The 21,011-nt window shown below is 36.0% G+C and overlaps 1 protein-coding gene across 1 annotated transcript in view; it reads right to left on the reverse strand.

Moving 5' to 3' along the window:
* Window positions 1-801: 801 nt before the first annotated feature.
* LOC135214374 (protein Aster-B-like) overlaps window positions 802-21,011 on the reverse strand; it is a 43,278-nt gene continuing 23,068 nt past the window's right edge. The window contains exons 8-15 of the mRNA XM_064248609.1: window positions 13,621-13,867; window positions 13,123-13,287; window positions 12,631-12,755; window positions 12,069-12,261; window positions 11,749-11,967; window positions 11,292-11,475; window positions 10,864-10,990; window positions 802-10,270 (exon numbers count right to left, since the gene is read on the reverse strand). Coding sequence (XP_064104679.1) covers window positions 10,028-10,270; window positions 10,864-10,990; window positions 11,292-11,475; window positions 11,749-11,967; window positions 12,069-12,261; window positions 12,631-12,755; window positions 13,123-13,287; window positions 13,621-13,867 — 1,503 coding nt within the window. The 3' untranslated portion in view covers window positions 802-10,027. The remainder of the gene's footprint in view (window positions 10,271-10,863; window positions 10,991-11,291; window positions 11,476-11,748; window positions 11,968-12,068; window positions 12,262-12,630; window positions 12,756-13,122; window positions 13,288-13,620; window positions 13,868-21,011) is intronic.

A 21,011-nucleotide genomic window follows, 5' to 3' on the forward strand; every position in this document is an offset into this window, starting at 1 on the left:
TTTTCTTAATTACATCTTTTCACAGCTGATCGGTGTAACCAATGCCCTTCTTGTGTCAAGCTACGTAAATGTGCATATAGGCTACCTGGTCACTTCCTGTATTTTTCACCCAATTCATGGAATGGAAAGGTCCACACACAGTAGGTGTGTGTACGAGTATGAAGAGAAAGAATATTGAAAGTGTAGAACTTCCTGGGTACACAAAGTACAGTAAAAAGCAAATGAAGTCTGAGAACACCAAAACTACCTGCTAAACACAAGTAATTTAGTTACAGGATTTGTATAACATTAGTCTGTACTGCATTTACAGATAGAACATATAGTAATGGGTCAAGAGAAAGCTTATATTAACCAGAAATTTGCTTTTAAGCTGAATGAAAATTGAACTTAATAATTTTTGCTTTGTAAGTTGGAAAATCTTTAAAATGAGCTCAGGATAAAACATTCCAGTATATATGGGAAAATATTCTAATTCTTTGCATGATATATCACAACAGATATGCAGACATTTGTTAATGTGCTGTTTAAAGAAATAAAGCGCCTTTATCAAATTAAAGAACACTTTTTCATTTATGTTATTCTTGACAAAGGAATGTTCATTTTACAGTACTGGAATTTGAAACAAAAAGTTATTTCTGAACAAGAATCAAAATACTGCAGGTTTCAGAAAAGTTTACAGCGTAACCTTCAAAATCTGCAATAAAATCATTCAGGTTTGTCCTTTCTATATTATTATATTATTACAATTTCATTTCATAAAAGAAAAAAATTCCGAGATGCAAAGGGGTATAAAAACACAAGTCTCATTTATACAGATAACTTAATTATAGTCTTCAGTCAGACAAGGGCTTTTTTTTTGCTCTTTATACATTTAAAGACATAATATTCATCTGCCTAATTCAACCCAACCTCATGTTTAGAATTTAAACTGCACCCTATATAAAGCAAAATGACAATTTCACCTAATACTTTCCAGAGTATAGCGTTATCTAGCAATGTAACAATTTTTTTTTTTTCTTATTCACAGTTGTCCAGTCAACAGAAAGAAAGGAATATTATATACCAGAAATACTTGTTAACAATATAGCATCGTCATCCATTGCCACACACTTACATCTAATATGACTGAGGGTCCTAGCCTTCCTTTCCATTCCAACTAAGGCAAAATATTATTTCTACTGTTACATATTTTGTTTAAATGGTGCTGTAAATATATATACCAGTATATATATATATTTATATATATATATATATATATAATATCATATATATATATATATATATAGATATATATTTTTATATATATATATATATATATGTAATGCACTTTACATAGGGTGGGGAACACAACCTTTGAGAAATACTTGGAGGTGATGTCAAGGGCAAGAGAAGCCGTCATGAATGACCCATACACTGACAATCTTACGTTGTTTTAAACATACTAGAGCCTTATATTCAGGGAATTTAATAGATTTTGTTTTGACTAATTGATTAACGATTTAATTCAAACTATAAAAATGACTTGGCATTTGACCAAATCTGAAACTTTTCTGCGTATCATCAGATTTCACGAGACCACATTCGTACTCGCGGTTCTTTCCAGTACCCCCTTGGTTATACCCCAACTGTAGTGGTTTCTTTCCAGTAACTGTTCAACTTCTTAAAAATTTGCCATGCTCCAATTTCAACTTAGAATTAATAAGTAAATCTTTTGGGTGAGCGTGAGCATCTATGAAAGGGAGTTGGTTGTCTTATCTCTTCACTATGATGATGCTAATCTCATGGGTTAGCCCAAAGGATATCTTCTAAGATTATCAGTTAAATTTTGAGTATGACAATTAAAGACATAGTGTTAATTCTAAGTAGTACACACTTGAAAAAGTATGGATGAATTCTGAGATAGACTCAATTAAAGATGTTACATGCAGTTTAACACAGCAGATATGTGGCAAGAGACCAAAATGAACACACAAAAGAAAAAGACAGAAAACATCTACAATAAGGTAAACCCGGAATATTGTGGCCCCTGCGTAACCATGTACCGTTTTCATTTAAAATAATATAAGGATACTATTTGGATGCATTACATACTCAGAATACTAATATTTTATTTATTTGGCAAACCCTACATCTGGTTTACTGAGCAACGACGTCGAATTACCTATGCATAAGTTTCTCAAGAGATATTTTAATTCATATTACTTGGAACGAGAATTCTGAAGAAAAAACTCGTTAATCTTACACCATTTGAATAAGCATCCAGATTTACCAACAACACTGAAAAGGATCTAGTACAGTTTCATATAATATAATTTAATTAAAGCAATGACACCTTATATGTAAGAAGAAAATGCCATCCAAGTAAATCTCAAGGCCCAGATAATCATCAAATAAAAATTCAATAAAAAAATAAAATCATAAAAAAGGCTGCAATGTATCACTCACTTTAACCAGGGAAAGTTTGATGTCCAAAGAGGTAAACTAAAAATAGAGGAATCTATCATTGCCAAATGAATCTTGAAACCTCTACTTTCAAAATGTTAAATGCACAGCATTTATTTCCTCAAACTCCTGACTACTTATTATAACCACTAAAACATTTCCCCTCACTCTTTAGAAGGCTAGGAAACATAGGAACTGAGTTTGACATAGTTCGCCTCTATCAGAAACAGAGAATAAAATCGTGACCAAAAACCGTGATAAAAATGAGGTGCAAATAAAAGTAAATATGAATGTGGACACTTCAGTATTACATGCATGAATCTTCATCAATGTCACTCTCCACCAACACACGTGATCCACTTGAAAAGAGAATTGAATACTGTTGCACAGAACAACAGAAGATTTACAATAACATTATATACTCCAACATCCTATTATATAAATGGAAACCACATCAACCTCATAGTCTATACTTGCTAATATCACAGACATGAATCCACCCTGTCCGACTTTGCCCAAACATAGATGTACAGAACTTCAAAACAATTCGTACTTCAAAATGCGTGATTGCCCTTTTTTCTGAAGCCAGCTTTTTCTTTTCTTTCTTTTTACAATACAAAAGTCCAGAATTATACGATTGCTCTCTTTTGAAAAGTGGAAGAATGATTTGGATAACTTGGCTTATTAATTTAAGAGAGATCTTAAACTGTTTTGATTATTTTACCAAAAATAAACATTTTTCACCCAATTTTTGTGCTCTTTAGTATTAACCACAAACATCTTTCATAAAATAATATACTTGAGTAATCAGTTACTTTTAATTTTATCACAGTTGCATTTAAGCCGACACTTTAAATAAAGTATTAGACATCCAAAACAGTGCAGTGATCCCATTTCACAACAATCTTTAGGTTAAATAAATTATCAATAGTAATAATAATAATAATATAATAATAATAATAATAATAATAATAATTAAGAAGCACACGGAAAAACATAGTTTTATAAGTGATAACACTTCTTACCACCAATCCAAGATACCACTTGCAACGTTTGAAATTGTCTACAGCCCTCATACTATACTAGATTTCTATACAGTACTCATTAGCATGATTAAAGAACATGTGCTTCTTGTCATTCTATGACATGCTAAACAAATGCATGGGAAAACAGGTCTTCAATTATTCCCGTTCAGGTTAAAGGTACAGTATGTATACTTTTTTTTTTGTCTCTTCCTGATGCCATGAGTTGCATGAACACAAATGAGCTGTGAAGCTTAAGAATCATATGACAATAATAATTATTTATAAGTAACAAACTCGTACTTCAGTGTAACCTAAACATTTTGATACATAGTGCAAAATCTCCTGACAAAAAATACTTTTCCTCATTCATGATATTACTTAGACCTTGGGCCAAAAGTAACTGTTCAATTCCATTAATGTGCCTTGATAAATGTTAAGGTATTCAGAAGCACCAAATATGCAATTCATAAATCTAATTCTACATGATGAAAATGTTGTTTGCATTTCAGGGTTGTCTGATATTTTAGAGGTTTGCATAGAAATGCTTAAATAATAGTTCTTAAAAGGTATTTTTTCTAATTACAAAGCAAATGGAAACAGAGAATTTGTGACGCACAAAAACAAAACATCAAGTTATTCTTTTAGTAAGCAACAGAACTGCAATGCAGTCAACTGGGAAATCCTTATCACAGACAACAATATTCCATATAAGGATTTTAATATATACCGTAAGTAGAAAATGCCTGCAATGTAGCTGGGAAAAAAGAGAAAAGAGGGCAATGTACGATAAAATTGAGAACAGTTACGTAATTGTAGATTTTCTGTACTTCTCAAAAAGACCCCTACCAGAATAAATAATAGGCCTGCAAATCCTGTAACACCTCTTGAAACCATCAGCAAAAAAACTTATTTCATCTACTTTTCCCATAAAAATTTCAACTGTACTTTGAACCTCTTTTTATTATCATTATATTAAGCATCAGTAGTTAAACCACACTAAATTTTTTTAAACTTAACTGTTGAATACAAAATGACTATTGCATATAAAATTTCAATTTACTACATCTCATGAATCCTGACGTAGTAGTTGTATACACTAAATAAATGCAATGGTGCCAGTGCAGACACTCAAGTTGCAGACTAAATAAAAATATTTCTCTCTGATTCTTGTTCACTGAATAAAAGCATCAACAGTACAGAAAGTAGCTAAGCTAAATTAGCTGTTGTGGAATGTCTGCTCTAAGTCTAATAGAAAAAAAACGCATTTGAACAGTTCTAATCTAAAGACTAAGATTAAGTTGTCGCCTTAAGAAAGAGAATATAACAAATAATATTTAAATTAAGAGAATGGATGGTATTTTGATACATTAACACAACCCCAAAGCTAATCTATATTTTATGAATTGCTTATTTGATGGCAACTGTATGATGACATATGCTTAAATATTTTACATAAGTTTGCACAAACTGTATGTAAACTCAATACATTTTAAGAAAATACAGTTGTGTAAAATACAAGTTATACTTCAATTTGGACCAAAACTTGTGTCCTTCCTTATTGACACAGGAAGGCAGCATGTCCTCTCTAAAAAAAAAATATATAGGTACATATATTACTAATGATAACCTTATTTTACAAGTTTCTCAGACGGTATTCGATAATTAAACTTGTACAGTTCTGGAATACTTTACATTAGCCCTCACTTTCTCAAATGAATTTATCGCAGTGTTCAAGAAAAAGCCAAGTTATACCCAACATAAAAATGCAACAAAAAGAATCATTAACATCTGTTATTTTAAGATTCCAAAATATAATTGATAATATGCAATTTTCGTGAATATACAACCCTGAAATCTCATCTTAACATTTGTTAAAGGCTCTTGACATAATCAGATATCAACAAAGCTGCAGCCCATCACCCCTGTGGTGGAATGTTCTTTGGTAAAAGGCCTTCGTATCTTTCTTGTCGTTGTTGAATACACTGGCATTGGCATCGGTGTGAACCAAAGTCTTAAACGATTTGATTTTGAAAGGAAAGCAAGCTTTTCTCATATTTCAAAAGATCCCAAAACAGTACAGAATCTGAACACATGCACAAACGCACGCACACACACACACACACACACGTAATAATTGCCATGTCTGTCCGGCAGAAGGTGTCCTCCCATTTGAAGTGACACAGCAAAGCAAATCCAATCAGCTTCCTTGGCTAAATTTTCCTAAAACTCATGGTAGACTCACAACATAATCAATAAACATGTATTACTGTAACAAGAAGGGATTCAATACATTCTATGATTGTTAAGAATGCATTCTTTTTTTCAATGTACACTGCTAGGGATATTGTCCATGACTGGTAAGTAATGTACAGCTAGAACACTAACATGAATTAAACAGTAATAACTTAATAATCATATATCCTGCTATGACTAATGACAAATATATATACAATCCTGTAGCAACATTGTGAAAAATAAATATATCTCAAGCAATATAAACTTTGTTCATCTTAAGCCGTTCCCATTCCTAAAAATAGCCATAATGGCTTCCTCTACTTGCATATTCCACCAATTAATTACACAGGAATTTTAGCATCTGACTAAAGCACTTCAGTACACCACTCGCTCTAGCCTAAATTCAAGATCTCAGCAATTGTCGCAAAAAATGAATGTAGGAATTTAATTAGCTAAATAAAAAAAAAAAAAAGAGAGAGAGAGTTTGTGCTTGGTGAGAAGACAACATCTTAACTTGTATTTGTTGATCTTGCTATTTAGAAGGAAAATACCCAACTTTGGATGCTGGAAGATTTCATACATAAATGCTCAAAAAGGTCACTCAGGCAACATAACCTAAAGTCTGACAAATGTAATGTCTTAATTTCATGTAGACAATGATGCTTGGTTTTTTGCATCACCCTGGTACTAGTTGCACCGCATAAGCTACTTTATTTACTGACTACTTATGCCCTTATGGCGCTTCTCAAAATAGTAACTAAGCTAAGAGGTAGAAAGATTTGCTTACTGAATACTACATTGGTATATCATCACCGAATACTTGAACTAGACCACTACACAATGGTGGCATTATGAAAATGTCTTTTATCATCAGAAAGTGAACCCACCTTGAATATGTTATTACACACACGCTAAAAGGCTCATGTATGCTCAACCACTCTGAATTCTATGATGGATTCCATGTTTCAATCAAATGGAAAGGTTTTCATTGTCGGTGCGTTTTAATAAATTCAAGAAAAAATCAATACATCAAAAGGCTTCAACTGAACATGAAGCCACTTGGAAAAAGATACTATTACCACAAGAGTGAAACATTCTGGGTAATTCATGATAGGCAGTTAATCAAAATGTTAGCAAATACTGAGGTAGCAGAATGGAAACCAGGAGGAGGATCCAGATAATCATGGTATAAAAAAGCATAGATAAAAGCCTAGACAAGATGATAATTCAGAAAGAAACCATCCAAGAACTGTGGAGAGAACTACAATTTCAAACCAAACCCACAAAAGGGAAAATCTGACACAGAAACACCGATGATATCATCATATGACCAAATCAGCTGACCCAGGAATCCAACATTAGTACTACTTTCCTCTTACAGAAATTATACCTGATGGCGTCAAGTTCACCAAATAAAATCTACGGAATGCTTTTATTCTTATGTTAGCAAGCACGGCTATGCACTGACTAGCTGCTTGTCAACCAATAAAAAAAAAAAAAAAAAAAAAAAAAAAAAAAAAAAAAAAGACTGGCTATGACAAGCTGACTAGATTGGCCCATAGACAATTTGTTAAGCTTGTTGCCAACCAAACTAATATCATTACACCATTGCTATCACCATCACAAAGTAGTTGAATGAAGCCAAAGAATAAGTCAAATTCAATAAAATTATTCACGTATACATATTCATGCATTTGACTAGTTAAAACATCATTTAAACACTTGGCTATGTACCTGGCAAACAAACCTTTCCAGACAAGACAAAATCAGTAACCAGCTTATAAAACCTAAAAATTATGGTCTGTAGTATAACTTAACTGATCTGATGCAAATACCCTAAATACAAGTTCTTGTAAGTGGAGAGAAAATGGAGTCTTTAAACAATAAAATGTCAACCAGATACAGTCATTAAACCTTAGGGCCAGCATAAAAGCTTTTTTTTTTTTTTGGTCAGCTTTTTGCAACTTGCATTTGTTTGTCTCAGCCTTCTTGAGAGAGGTAGAAGTTTCATTTTTCTTGATTCAGTCACCCTTTCTACAAAAGATTGAAGACCTTGGCTCTGATCTGGAAATAGTAAACCTAAGTCCAATTTTTCAACCAAAAACCTTACTGAGCAGCAAGATGATGATTGAGAGGCTCTGGCTCGTTAGGTTTCCACTCCCCTGTCCAACCGTTACACATCTGCCTTCTCTGAGTTGAAGACTACTGTAATACTAGTATCAGAGAGACCCAGAGCCTGATGTAATGCTAACTGGTTATGCTAAAGTATCTATGTGGAAGTGTATGACTAAAAAATCCTGCCCTTTCTTACACTTTAGGATACAATAATACAAGCAATGGCAAAAGAAGATACTCTACACAAATTGCATAGCACTATATCCGAGTAGCCATGACCTTTAATCTAACTAGGCACTCCAGACCTTCATCCCTACACCCAAAAAGAATTCATGCCAGGCCTAAGGGCTATGAATGTGTTTGTGAATCTTAAAAACTTGAACCATAAATATGGCAGAATCTAGCCATTATTAATGGGTACATCTATTGCATTTCCAGCACAATAGAAATATATTAATAGAGCAAGAACAACAAATACAAGTAGAGATTGCTATCATTTTGTTATTATATTGGAATGAAAGGCTACTACTAAATCTAAAAAAAAAAAATTGTAAATAAAAGAATTAAGATATGTGCATAAGACTACTATAAAAGAGTACAATATGATGTAAACAAAGAAAACTAGTTGGTAAGAATGATAATTATTAACACCATGAAGATGACTATGAAGAGTTCACTGACGAGAAATACAGAAAGTCCCATCAACTAGAAAGTATGGAATGCAGAAAACCAAGATACAGATACAGTACAATATTATCATAAAAGTAAAAGATATCAAAAAGAAATATTATAAAAAAATAGAAAGGTTCAGAAATTTTAAAGGAAAAGTAAAAAGATACGGAAATATTTATAAAAATAAAAATGGAAAGGTTTGGAAATTCTAAAGAAAAGGAATTGAACTGGTGCTTACTATAATGTATATCAACCCTTCCGTACTGTATTTTTCTATCTATTTATACTGTATAATAATTAATACTTCATTAACTGTAACTTTTAAACAGTCTTGCCATGTACAGTACAAGTATTCCGTTACTGTACATAAAGTAAACAATTGTATTGATAAACCTCAAAGCAGGAAAACTTTGTACATTGATTACATGCAACCAAATGCATGCACTTTATATATAAATTCTGGTTTGACAATTTATTAGAAATCTATCAAATAATTATCTTAAGCACGGTACTCAGGCAGGCTTTTGCAAGACCTAAAAATATGAAGCCTTGAAAACTGATGCAAATGTAGTACTCTTTTCAATGCTTACTTCTTACGAAGGCAATAAATGGCAATATTTCCGTCTTCACATAAAACAAATGTAATCACAGATAACAGACAGTAAAGTGCATGTGCTGTAGCATCTAATAAGATAAAAAGAAAACTGCATACCATTATGGGTGTTACCCTACGAAAACCCAAAGAAAAAAAGAAACTCGGAAAATAATCTTCCTATGTTGAAAAAGCAATATATTACTATACTAGAAGTAGGAATGCATTTATTGCTGCTACTAGTAAATAAATTCATTATTACTGATGTTTTATGTCAAATATTGTCACTACTACAGTAAAACAGCTTGTGGAAAAAAAAGAAATAATGTTTCTTCACACCAGACACACAACTCAAAATAAAAACAATTGATCTAAAACTATTCCTCACTCTGTGGAATGAAGAAGTAAGTTGCACAACCTCGAAACACTAAAACAAAATTTAATAACAACAGTGATATGAACTTTTAAATAAGTAATATCATCTACGCTTCGATAAGTACAGACTTTTTACATCAACACAGGTCTCGCCTAAATGACGTTTCAATAACTGATAAGTAGAATAACCATTCCCCGAAACGCAATAAATATAAAATACTACTACCAATACTTATAACCTGCACCATCATTTTCAAGTTTTCATAAATTTTGGCATAGAGGTGCAAAATTAATACACTGCATTACCAAACCGTTAAGATAAATGATTGCCCAAGAACTTAGACACTACACCGAACTCCTTAACCTCTATATTTGGAAGAAATATTGTGCTTGGCAAACCCCAAATGACATTTTCGTCACCGAAAATGCCACGAATACAAAGAATAGAGGAATTTAAGAGGTACGTAATTCTTACCATTTCTAAGAGGAGCAACAATCTACTTTATGATAACCAGTGCAAATTATTCAAGGAGGGGGAGGGGAAGGAATATAATGTGAAACTACAAAAAAGTTACAACTCCAAATTCACTTCATTCATTTTTGAGTTTCTATATGCACTATCACTGGTAAAATCCTGCACTTCTTCAGATCTCTTGTGCATCACTGGTGGACTGTTGGAGGAGTCTCTGCCTTCAGACGATCTCCTCTGAGACTCAGCCTCGTGTAAATTTTGAATCTGTCTCAACAAAAACTGAATCTTGGAGGCGTGTTGGGGAGGTATAGAAGTGTGCAGGTTCCTCAGAGATTCTTCAGCCTGTGAAGATGGAAGAAAAATTGAAGGGGAGAGAAATATGAAGAAGACATGATTAGTGATCACATTACAGACTTTTAATGTATCACAAGAAATAGCATTTTCTTTCATGAATATTTGCCTTATTATATAACAGTAAAGATTAGATTCTCCATGTTTAAGAATCAAATAGTAATAGTGGCTGTGGTAATAAAAGAAGGGGCTTTTCTTCAGAGTTGTTTATATTCAACTGGTTATGAATGAGGAATAAACTTTCCTAAAATATACTTTTCGTTGGCAATAGCAGATTAATTGTACTACAGTATAAATGTACAGTACATATATGCTAGTAAAACATGAGCACCATAACTTCTCATATATATGAATATCTTTGACATCATGAAAGCACCTATTATCAACATCATACTACTTTAAAACAACCTCTGCATTATAAAAGTTGAACAACACTGTGATCCCCACAGACAGTTTGATTCACTGAGAAATAACTACTCGCATTTTATAAATTCTGCATAGGAATGAAATTATGCAAAACATCTTGATAATTTAATTTATATCAAGATAAACTCTTCAGATATGAGAGATTGTTAAAGACTTACTTTTCTCAGGAAACCAGCTGCTTCTTCTATAGACTTCCTCCATCTTTCCACTTCTGCAGCATGCAAGGCTTCCTGATGCTGCAGTATCCTGACCCACTCTTCCAAAGGTCCACTTGATGACCCAGTTCTGTAAGTCAAACGCAAATATTATAATGCATTTACCAACCACTGCCTTAGCTTATATTCTATTTGAAGCGTTGAACATACGTACACTTTAACCGAAGATAAAAAGTAAAGGGTTTTCTTAGGTAACAAGAGGAACCTTCTTTCCTCAATCTGTATCCCACACAAGATACCTAACTAGCCTCATGCAATCTCAGCCTGAATCACAATGGGGGGCTGAAGGGGTCTGAAGGGATGCTGCAAAGAGCCTTAAGTCTGTAATGCTTGCAGTGTGCTACCCATCACCCTCTTCAGCCTGAACTTACCTGAAAAGCTTAGGATCAAAAGATGGGTATGGAGAACCATGAAGAACAACCTTTTCCTCCAGAGCCCAAAGTTTGTAGTAGAGAAGAGCATTGAGTGTCAATAGGACTACCAGAGTGGCCACCACAACTCTTACAGGTCCTTCATTTGACGACATTCCATTGTCTGGAGTTACTGTTGGCAATGCTGAAAATAACATATACGTATTATGGATGAGATATATCATTAAAGAAAGGTATTAATAAACACGAATTTTCCTAAAGAGTGGAGTTACTTTACTTGAACAAATATTTCAACAATAAAATTCTCTTAGGCAAAGAGATACTAGAATAGTACTTGTGAAAAATGAAAGTGCACTAAAATGTTATAAATGTAACAGAATGATTGCAAAAAGGTACAGCATGTAAATCTGTTAGATGCCTAAATCACTAAAACAACAGATGGTTATAGGTAACTTACTCAACTTCCTCTGAGGAATCTGTGTCGATTTATGAATATCCTTGACCTTATCCACCTGGGATGCCAGGAGGACATCAGGAGGCTCACCCTTGCTTCCCACTCTCCTTCGTCTCCGCCTCGTTCTTTTGAGGTTTGAAAGGTCTACCTCAGCTAAAAGGGCTGCGTTAATGTCGTTCAGCAAGGATTCCACCCCGGTGTATGCATTCTTGTCAATGACACCTATGAAGACAAGGTTACAGCAGTTAGAAAACGACCTTAAATGGCAAATACATTAAAACAATAAAATGTTAGAATTTGAAACTGTGAAAGCACTGGCATACCTTTCATGAAACCCCACACATTCTTTTTGTACTTGACTTGGGACCAGACGCTGATTCTGGTCTCGGTAGCAGATTCTCGTGTCAGACACCAGTGATTTGAAACGAAGAATGAATCGGCATAGGGAATGCCAGCATTGCAAGCCTCAGCATCGACAGTGTATATTTCTCCGTGTTTGCTGAATGGTGACACAACCTAAGAAACAAGATCAATTCTGAGTTATGGTCCAAAACTATACAGGGTCATATGTTTAAAGATAAAAACTAAATGTGAGGACCATAAAGAAATGTCTACCTTTGCATCACAGAAAGGCATTTCATTTAGAATTTCAACTTTTCAAGGTACAGTATATGTACTACTACTGTATTACAATCAACAAGTGTGATGTAAATGTCATGACTAAAACTTAAACAATATTATAAAGCAATGACTTATGACAAATTATGATGAACTTTTAAGTTTTGTTATTATAGAGTTACTGAAACCTTGTCCAGAAAACCCCATTTAAAATAAGCTTCTAAAAAATAAAATACCGAGAATAAAAAATGAATAAACTTTGATTACCTGAGTCTCTGTAACGTGGGACACCTTTGGCCCAAAATTATTTGGTGGTAATGTCAACGTATATGTAACCTGACGAATCTTCTGGTTTGTTTCGGGGTTACTCTGCCATGCGCTCGCTACCACATCTGAATAGAAAATCATATTTGTAAAGGTAAATTGTATCACTTTACTCCTTCATGCATGGTTGTTGAAATATAAAAAAAGACCTTGGAGGACGTCACAGAACAAAAACAGTATGTGATATAATTTCTATAACTTCAGATATAATTTGGGAATGATCAGCCATAAATATATAATTACATGATTACTTGAACAATGCATTTATGAAAATCAATCTGCTAAATTAATTATGAAAAATATTATTTTTTCATAATGAAGAAAATGTCAAACTCATGAACTGGGGAAAGCTGACTTTTGCAACGAGAACTAAATCTTTCGTAATAAAAACATAATAATCACGAATAGCCTGTTAAAATCTGAGGCTCAACAAACCTGAAGTCTTCCTTGCTGTGTATAAATCTAGCATGAATTTGGAATTGGTGAAAAGTAAAGTGAAGACTGTATCCACAGGTAATGCATAGACTGTGTTGATAATCTCCCTCCCCTGGTGGTGTGTAGTTAAGTTAGGGCAGACAACAGACTCTCCAGATGGCAGACCTAAGGAAATGGTATTCATTAGTGACACATTTATTTTTTAAAAATGCTAATGCTACCTAATTATACATTCAATTGTGGACACTACCAGCATTATTATTTCAATAAAATCATAGCGCATATCAGTTCAACTTTATATTTTTGAATACTACCTTTTGCCCTTTCTTGTTGTAAATGCTATAAATGATCCTACAACGTTACGAGAAAAACAAGAGCACATGTAATCTGAAACAATAAACATTTGCGTAATGACATACTGTTTATCAGTACATGTTTGTACACAAGATAAGGAAGACCCCTTTCATAAAATCTCGATCGTACTTTGTATCTACTTACATGTCACCTTACTGTCTGGTTCCGTATCTGTAGAATCAGACATGTCAGTGGGGATGCCATCGTTAGGCTGGGGAGCCGAGGCCGACGGCGGTACGTGGTGCTGTGGCGACTTTGTAGGAGATGGTGTTTTGGGAGGGTGAGACTTGGGGGGCCCACCCATCTCCGAGGTTTCTGAATCACCATTGCCATTTTTTGCTATGTTGTGGGACTGGCCCTCTCCAGCACTTTGTTCCCCAGGGCCCGTCTCCTGGTTAGAGAAGAAACGCCACTGTATCATTGATTTCAAAATAGGTTTACAGGTCAAATACACAAATAACTTGAAAATTTTTCCCCCCCAGGTATGGACTTGGTAATTATGCCCTGTTACTGTATACTGTCCTTATTTCAGTGTGACACAAATACATTGCATATTAAACACAAACAAGTACGTCTTGACCCCTAAGTCACCTTACATAATGTTGGGGGAACCTAAGAGGACAGACATGAAAGCAGATCGACAGGGAGAAAGATGAGGTGAAAATCTATGATATGATGTTTCTACAACTGACAAAACTCTTTAACATCTGTGGCCTAAAGCTACGATCAAGTTGAAATTAGGGTCCAAAGAAAACAATATCAACCCTAGAGTTTGTACATATTCATCCACTGAATTTGTTCCAGATGATGTATTTCAATTGTTCACTTCTCATCTAAACTGGCATTCGCTGCTCCACTCCCTAATTTATCTCCAAAACCTTGTGCTTGCTTATGTACACCTCAAACATATATAAATGCACTTTACCTTTTCACTAATCTCTGCAGCTTCTCTTATCATTAATCTGTCACTCTTTTTCTCTCCATGTACAACAAAATGGCTGAGATAAACTTTAACAGTAAACCAGTCACTCTCCTGGCTACATGTCTGAAACCCACTCAGCTTTAATCACAAATATGATTTACCGACTCTCAAAAAACTATCTTCATTGTCATGCAGCTCAGATCTTGAAATATATCACAGGCTTCCTTTAACATGTAAATTCACCCCCTTGAACTACCACTACACACACCACCACCACTTGCCCAATCCTCTCACTGCAATATACTTATCCTCGCCTGATTATTTATCCATCCAACCATACGATATTTTCACATTTTTATCAACAATTTCATAGCACATGGAAACACTCACCACATGTAAGAATACCGTCTATTTTCACTTCTGCCTCAGTGATACTACACGTATTTAATCACTTCATTTCTCAATGACTGTCACTTAAAAAAAATTCCACTACACTAATTCTCTCTCTGCCATCTATATTTTTGCATTAAAATCACCCAGCACAACTATCCTTTCCCTCCTGTTTCTTTTTCATTCCTGGGACATGTACACACACACACACAATATATATATATAATATATATATATATATATATATATATATAATATATATAGCTATATATATATATATATATATAATATATATATAGCTCTATATATATATAATATATATATATATATATATATATAATATATATATACTACATACGTATAAATGTATGCAATTCCAGACTAGATTATTTCCACTAAACTTAAGTTACAAAAACCAAACCAACTTCCAACAATGGAAAAACAATGCAACAATAGGATGATAGTAGTCTGCCTCTAAAATGAAAAAAAAGTAAAAAAAAAAACAGTATTTACACAAAGAAGCCTCCATAAACTACACAAAAAAGGGGGGAGAGAAAAAAACATGAGGTTGAAGAGTCATAAAGGTTTATCAGGTATGAAGACGCTTTTATCTACGGAAGTAGAGGGGAAGAAGGCCATATTATAAAAAGAAAACATTATATTTTTTGTGGTCTCATACCTCTTCTACAAAGAAGAGGGCTCGTGAAGGTCGTATTTGAGTGTCAGTTGGTGGCCATCCCAAGTGGAACAAGAAGAAGATGAAGAATATAAACAAAGAATAACATTAAAATTGAATCCCTCCTGTTTCATTATCGCTTCTGTAGAATTAGAACATAAACAAATGCGTTCCACTGAGTCATATCTACCATGACACGACTCATGTGGTTGGTTCTATACGGCATTATGATGACGTCATCATCATCAGGGTTTGACAGCCGTGGTGGTTGAGGGGGGAGGAGAAGATGGCATTGCGGTTCACTGTATTATTAGTTTATAATGGGTATATATAATTCTTGCAGAAGATTGCATTAATATTTTAAGCGGTGTCTGTAGGAACGTGTTTAGTAAAAGAGGCACAAGGAGGCGCATTAGTACGCTCTCACTCTCACTCTCTCTCTCTCTCTCTCTCTCTCTCTCTCTCTCTCTCTCTCTCATCTCTCCTTCTCATCTCTCTCTCTCTCTCCATCTCTCTCCTCATCCTCTCTCTCTTCTCTCAGCTTTCACGAACATGAAATTCTATAATTTATCTTACTGACTACAAAGTTAAATCCGGACAAATCTAAATTAGTATATGTTTTTAGTTATTGCATTTGTTATAAATGTATATATTTTATCTATTTACTTACATATTTATTTACTGTTGTATTGCTATACATTACTGCATTCGTGTTTTTACATATATCAAACATATATACAAACTTGTACACGTATAACCTTGTTGATAATAACATTTACATAGGTTTTACAATTCTTACAACGAGTATAATCGCGTACAAATTAAAATTACTTTTGTAAAGCAGGTTATTCAAAATTACTTTTAAACGGAATATGAAGTATTTTGACGTGGAGTTTAACGGTAACAAAAATCTAATCTCTCTCTCTCTCTCAGTATTTCAAGGTTGAAAGCGCATCATTCTCTTCCTCTCTCTTAGTATTTTATAGTTCAATACACATCATTCTCACATTATTATATATATATATATATATATATATATATATATATATATAATATATATATATATATATATACGTATATATATATTATATATATATATATTATATATATATATATATATATATATATATATATATATATATATATATATATATATATATATATATATATATATATATATATATATATATATATATATATATATATATATATATATATTTGTGTGTGTGTGTGTGTGTGTATGTATGTATGTATGTATGTATGTGTGTTTCTTTAGGGCAATAGTTCGTGTAGAAACATTGCCTCGGAATCCATGGAAGCCAAGTACAGTACCTCACTTATCTCAATAGTTGGCAACCCACGGGAGGCACCGCCGTCATCAACAGCAGAAGTCCCGCCCCCTCCTCCACCGACGTTGGCGGGCGTGGGCGTCGACTGCCTTCTCCTCTCCGCCTCGCCAACAGCGGACGATGCGCCTGCGGAGCTATTTGCGTTGGAGTTGGACGACGACGAAGTAGATATAGGAGGAGAAGGGCCGTCTGTAGCGACGGCGGCGCTGCTGGGCGCTCCTGTGGTGGGCGCCGACGAAGGATGCTTCTTCGCAGGTGGCAAAGAGGTTCCCTGGGCCTGGGCCAAGGGCTGCTGGAGGCTGCACCTGCGCGGGCTGCTGTTGGGGATGGGGATGGGGATAGGGTGGGATAAAGGTGTAGTACCACCCGCTACGGGCGGTACAACTCCTCCTCCAACACCAACACCCGCCAATTCTCCAACGCCGCAGCTGCCTCCCCCTTCCCCCCGGCCGCTCTCCAAGCTGTCGGCCGAGTCCTCGATGCCCGATTCGGAGTCTGGCAGGGTGGTGTTGTTCTGCTGCCGCGTGTTGCTGCTGGTGGGGGCACCGGGGGCACCGGCGGCGACCTCCAAGGGCATTGTTGTCCAGCTGGGATGAGGAGGGTCAGCACTCGTAGTACCATTATGGTTGTTGCTGTTGTTGTTACCGCCGTTTGGCGTCGCCATTGTGGTGGTCATGGTGATGAGGTCACTACGGGACGGCCTGTAGAGGAGGAGGAGGAGGTGACAGCACCTAGGGGTGGTGATAGAAACCACCACCTGACGAAGGCACGGCGAAGCAAAGGCAATATGAACCAATACTACTACGGACGGCCCAGACCTCCTCCTTTTAGACCAACGCGACGAGGCAAAATGGACGGAAACCTAACGGCAGATGTTGACGACCAGAGCAATATTTAAGACAGGCTTCTTGACAGGCAGCAGAGAGATGGGCGTCAGGAGAGCTTGAAGGCGCTATATAAAGGGCTTTGGCACCCTGCCACGGCGGACGACGATGAAACCGACACCAGCGGAGATGACAATAAAAGAGACGAAAATATTGGTAAGCAAGGCCAACAAAACGGCCATGCACGCGCGCGCACAAGCATTGCCCGTCAAGTGAAGCTGGTTTGGCAAGGCATGACAGTGGTACCTTTTGCGTCTTTCAAGACGGTGCAAGATGTCACCTGTATCTCTGTCTATAGGTCACCTGTATCTCTGTCTATGGATCTATCTTACTTAGCGGTTCTGTCACAAAATGGCTGAGGCGAATTCCATAAAGAGTTGATGAGTAGTACTAAGAGTTCTGGGTGACATCACACATCAAGGTACTAGAGAGAGATTATCTGGACAAGTTTCTTTTCCTATAAAAAATACACTATAAATTAAAATATTTATACATACTACAAGCACTTTCTCTTTGCATACATCGGGTTCCAATGTTATTCAAAATTGTCTCGGGGTTTATGCAGAGAATTTAAAAATGTTTCAACGCGAACGTGCTATTTTCGCAAAACCGAACACCAGAGAGAGAGAGAGAGAGAGAGAGAGAGAGAGAGAGAGAGAGAGAGAGAGAGAGAGGCAAAGTCATAAAAATGCACTGCATACGAAACATACTGAACATGTTATCACAGCTAACAAAATCCTACTTAGATGCTGACGGAGTTGTCATATACGACAGCTCCCAGCCACGATACGATATACTCGGATAGGATAAGCTGATAGGATACTCAACAAAAGGTTTATAAAATGGAGGGAAAAAAATAACAAAACCGCAGGCGTCTGCTGTGAAGCCAGCAGACGTTCAATTGCTTGCAAAAAGGCTGCAACACACTCGAGTTGGTGCAACGGACGGAATCAAGGTGCCACTTTTTTCTTTATTTTTTTTTCTTAAATCGTATTGTTTATCGAAGCCATTTCCTTGCTGCGTATGTGGTATAGTACACTGCAATTAGTACTAACTAGTACTTAATACTACAGTACTAAATTGTACTGTAGTGCACGGCAATTAGTACTATTTAGTACGAATTCGTACTTAATGTAATCCATCTTTAGCGCGATGGACTCCCCTCCATTTTATCCAGTTTCCCAGTCCTATAAAACAACAAAGGGCAAAAACAAAACAAAACAAAAACCATTCGGAAATAATACCATACATGGACATGGTCCAATAAGGCAAGCTTCAAGAACGAACGAAAAAAAAAAAAAAAAACAAAAAAAAAAAAAAAAAAAAAAAAAAAAGGCGGGCAAGCCTATGATGAGTAACGTCATCACCTTCACAAGGAATTCCTCCAGTGCACTTGTTAGGCTTCGCTGACACCAAAAATTCAAACTAGTACCACCATGGAATAACCCCCTTCCCAAGCCCTGCCGCCACCTCCCCCCCCCCCCCCCCCCCCACCCCCCCCCCCCCCCCCACACACAAAACAAGACACATTACAGTCTCCAAATCTATCATGAGTTGGCTAAATAACTTCTGAAGTTTTTTTTTTCTCGTTTCGTTATGACTTAAATATGAATTGGTCTAACGAGATCTTGGTCTCATAACTGAAAAGGGAGCTTTTAGTATCTTGTTAACAGCCCATGGGACTTCAACAAATGAAATAAGAACTTGTCTTATTTCGTTAAGAAATATTCTCATTATCGGTAAGAATTGGTCTCATTATCCAAATATCGATAAGAACTTATTTTCATCATCTGAATACGAACTTGTATAGTTTTAATACGAACTAATAGATCTCAATGCTCCAACTACATCACATAATGAGACATCTTAATCTTTAATCTTGAAAATAATATGTCAGATCTAAATACGAACTTACTGAAGCGTTCAATGAACGATATAGAAAGTAGCCGTCTGATTCATGCGCTTGAAACTTCAAATTCGCGCGTGAGAAAAAATAAAATTAAATAGACTTCGCGTTTCGAAGACGTTTCCACAACATATCTCCATGGAAAATAAAAAGTTAAATCTGCAATACGCCCATATTTCGCAACATGCAACGGCAGGGGATAAAATATATAAGTCTTCTCTCGCTTCTAAAATCAGCAGAATGCAAACACGCGTGAGGTGGGAGGCCATTGAAGTTCTGACTTCCTTCACCCAATAAGGTTTGAAGAAGGAGATGGTGGTGGGGGTGGCTTTGGGGGGGGGGGGGGGGGTGGGGTTTCCAGTGGTAGACCGATGTCTATTTTTAAGGATTCTTCTTCGCGTTTCTGCTGGTGATTTGGGGGTGGGAGGAAGGGGGTGCGGGGATGGGGTCGTCTTGCCTTTGAAAGAGAGAGAGAGAGAAAATTCACGCGTCAAGGCAAATTAGACCCATGTGAGGACCTTAAAATCGTGTTTATAGTTTGAGAAAATACTGAGAGAGAGAGAGAGAGAGAGAGAGAGAGAGAGAGAGAGAGAGATTCCGTTCAGGTGATGTCACGCTTACCTCATCCCCAAACCATATAACCTTTTTCCCCCTACAGCAAGACATAAAAAGTGTTACGTAACTTGTGCAGTCTTAAGTAACGTTCGGGGGGCGCTATTAAAGACTGTGGGTTTTATAGTGTCACTCAAGTTACGCCAAGATTCGTGACGCTTACACAACTATACTATAGTAGTTACGTTAACGTGTGAGCATAGGCCTACCCGTTACGATTAAACATGTTACAATAAAGCGTTGAACATACATAGGCCTACCTCTTATAAGTTACGTTACGTCAATGTACACTGTACCAATCAGCTCTATAACGAGAGAGAGAGAGAGAGAGAGATATGATATCTTGGCTCATAAAACACAGCGCTTCTAAAAGCAGCAATGCTCAAACCTATAGGCTTCCAAACATATAAATAGAGACAGAGATAGCTGGCGTCTCTCTCTCTCTCTCTCTCTCTCTCTCTCTCTCTCTCTCTCTCAGGTATCGAATTCGTAATTGGTGGTAACACTGCTGATTAATTGACTGATTGGTGATATCAAGTGGCGATGCCTGCAATCGATATACCACCCCCACCACACCAATTTGGAAACGGCTGGTCCAGGAGTCAGATGGAGAGAGAGAGAGAGAGAGAGAGAGAGAGAGAGAGAGAGGAGAGAGAGACAAAAGTAAGTCAAACGGCGTCTGAGAGACGACAAAATAATGCCCTGCCCCAAAAATACCCAAATCCCCAATCAAGGCAAATTTGCCCCACAACACGCAATCGTCATCATCATGCCCCAGAAATACAAATTGGTGCAT

The sequence above is a fragment of the Macrobrachium nipponense genome, chromosome 45, assembly GCF_015104395.2.
Source record: "Macrobrachium nipponense isolate FS-2020 chromosome 45, ASM1510439v2, whole genome shotgun sequence".
NCBI classification, from domain to species: domain Eukaryota; kingdom Metazoa; phylum Arthropoda; class Malacostraca; order Decapoda; family Palaemonidae; genus Macrobrachium; species Macrobrachium nipponense.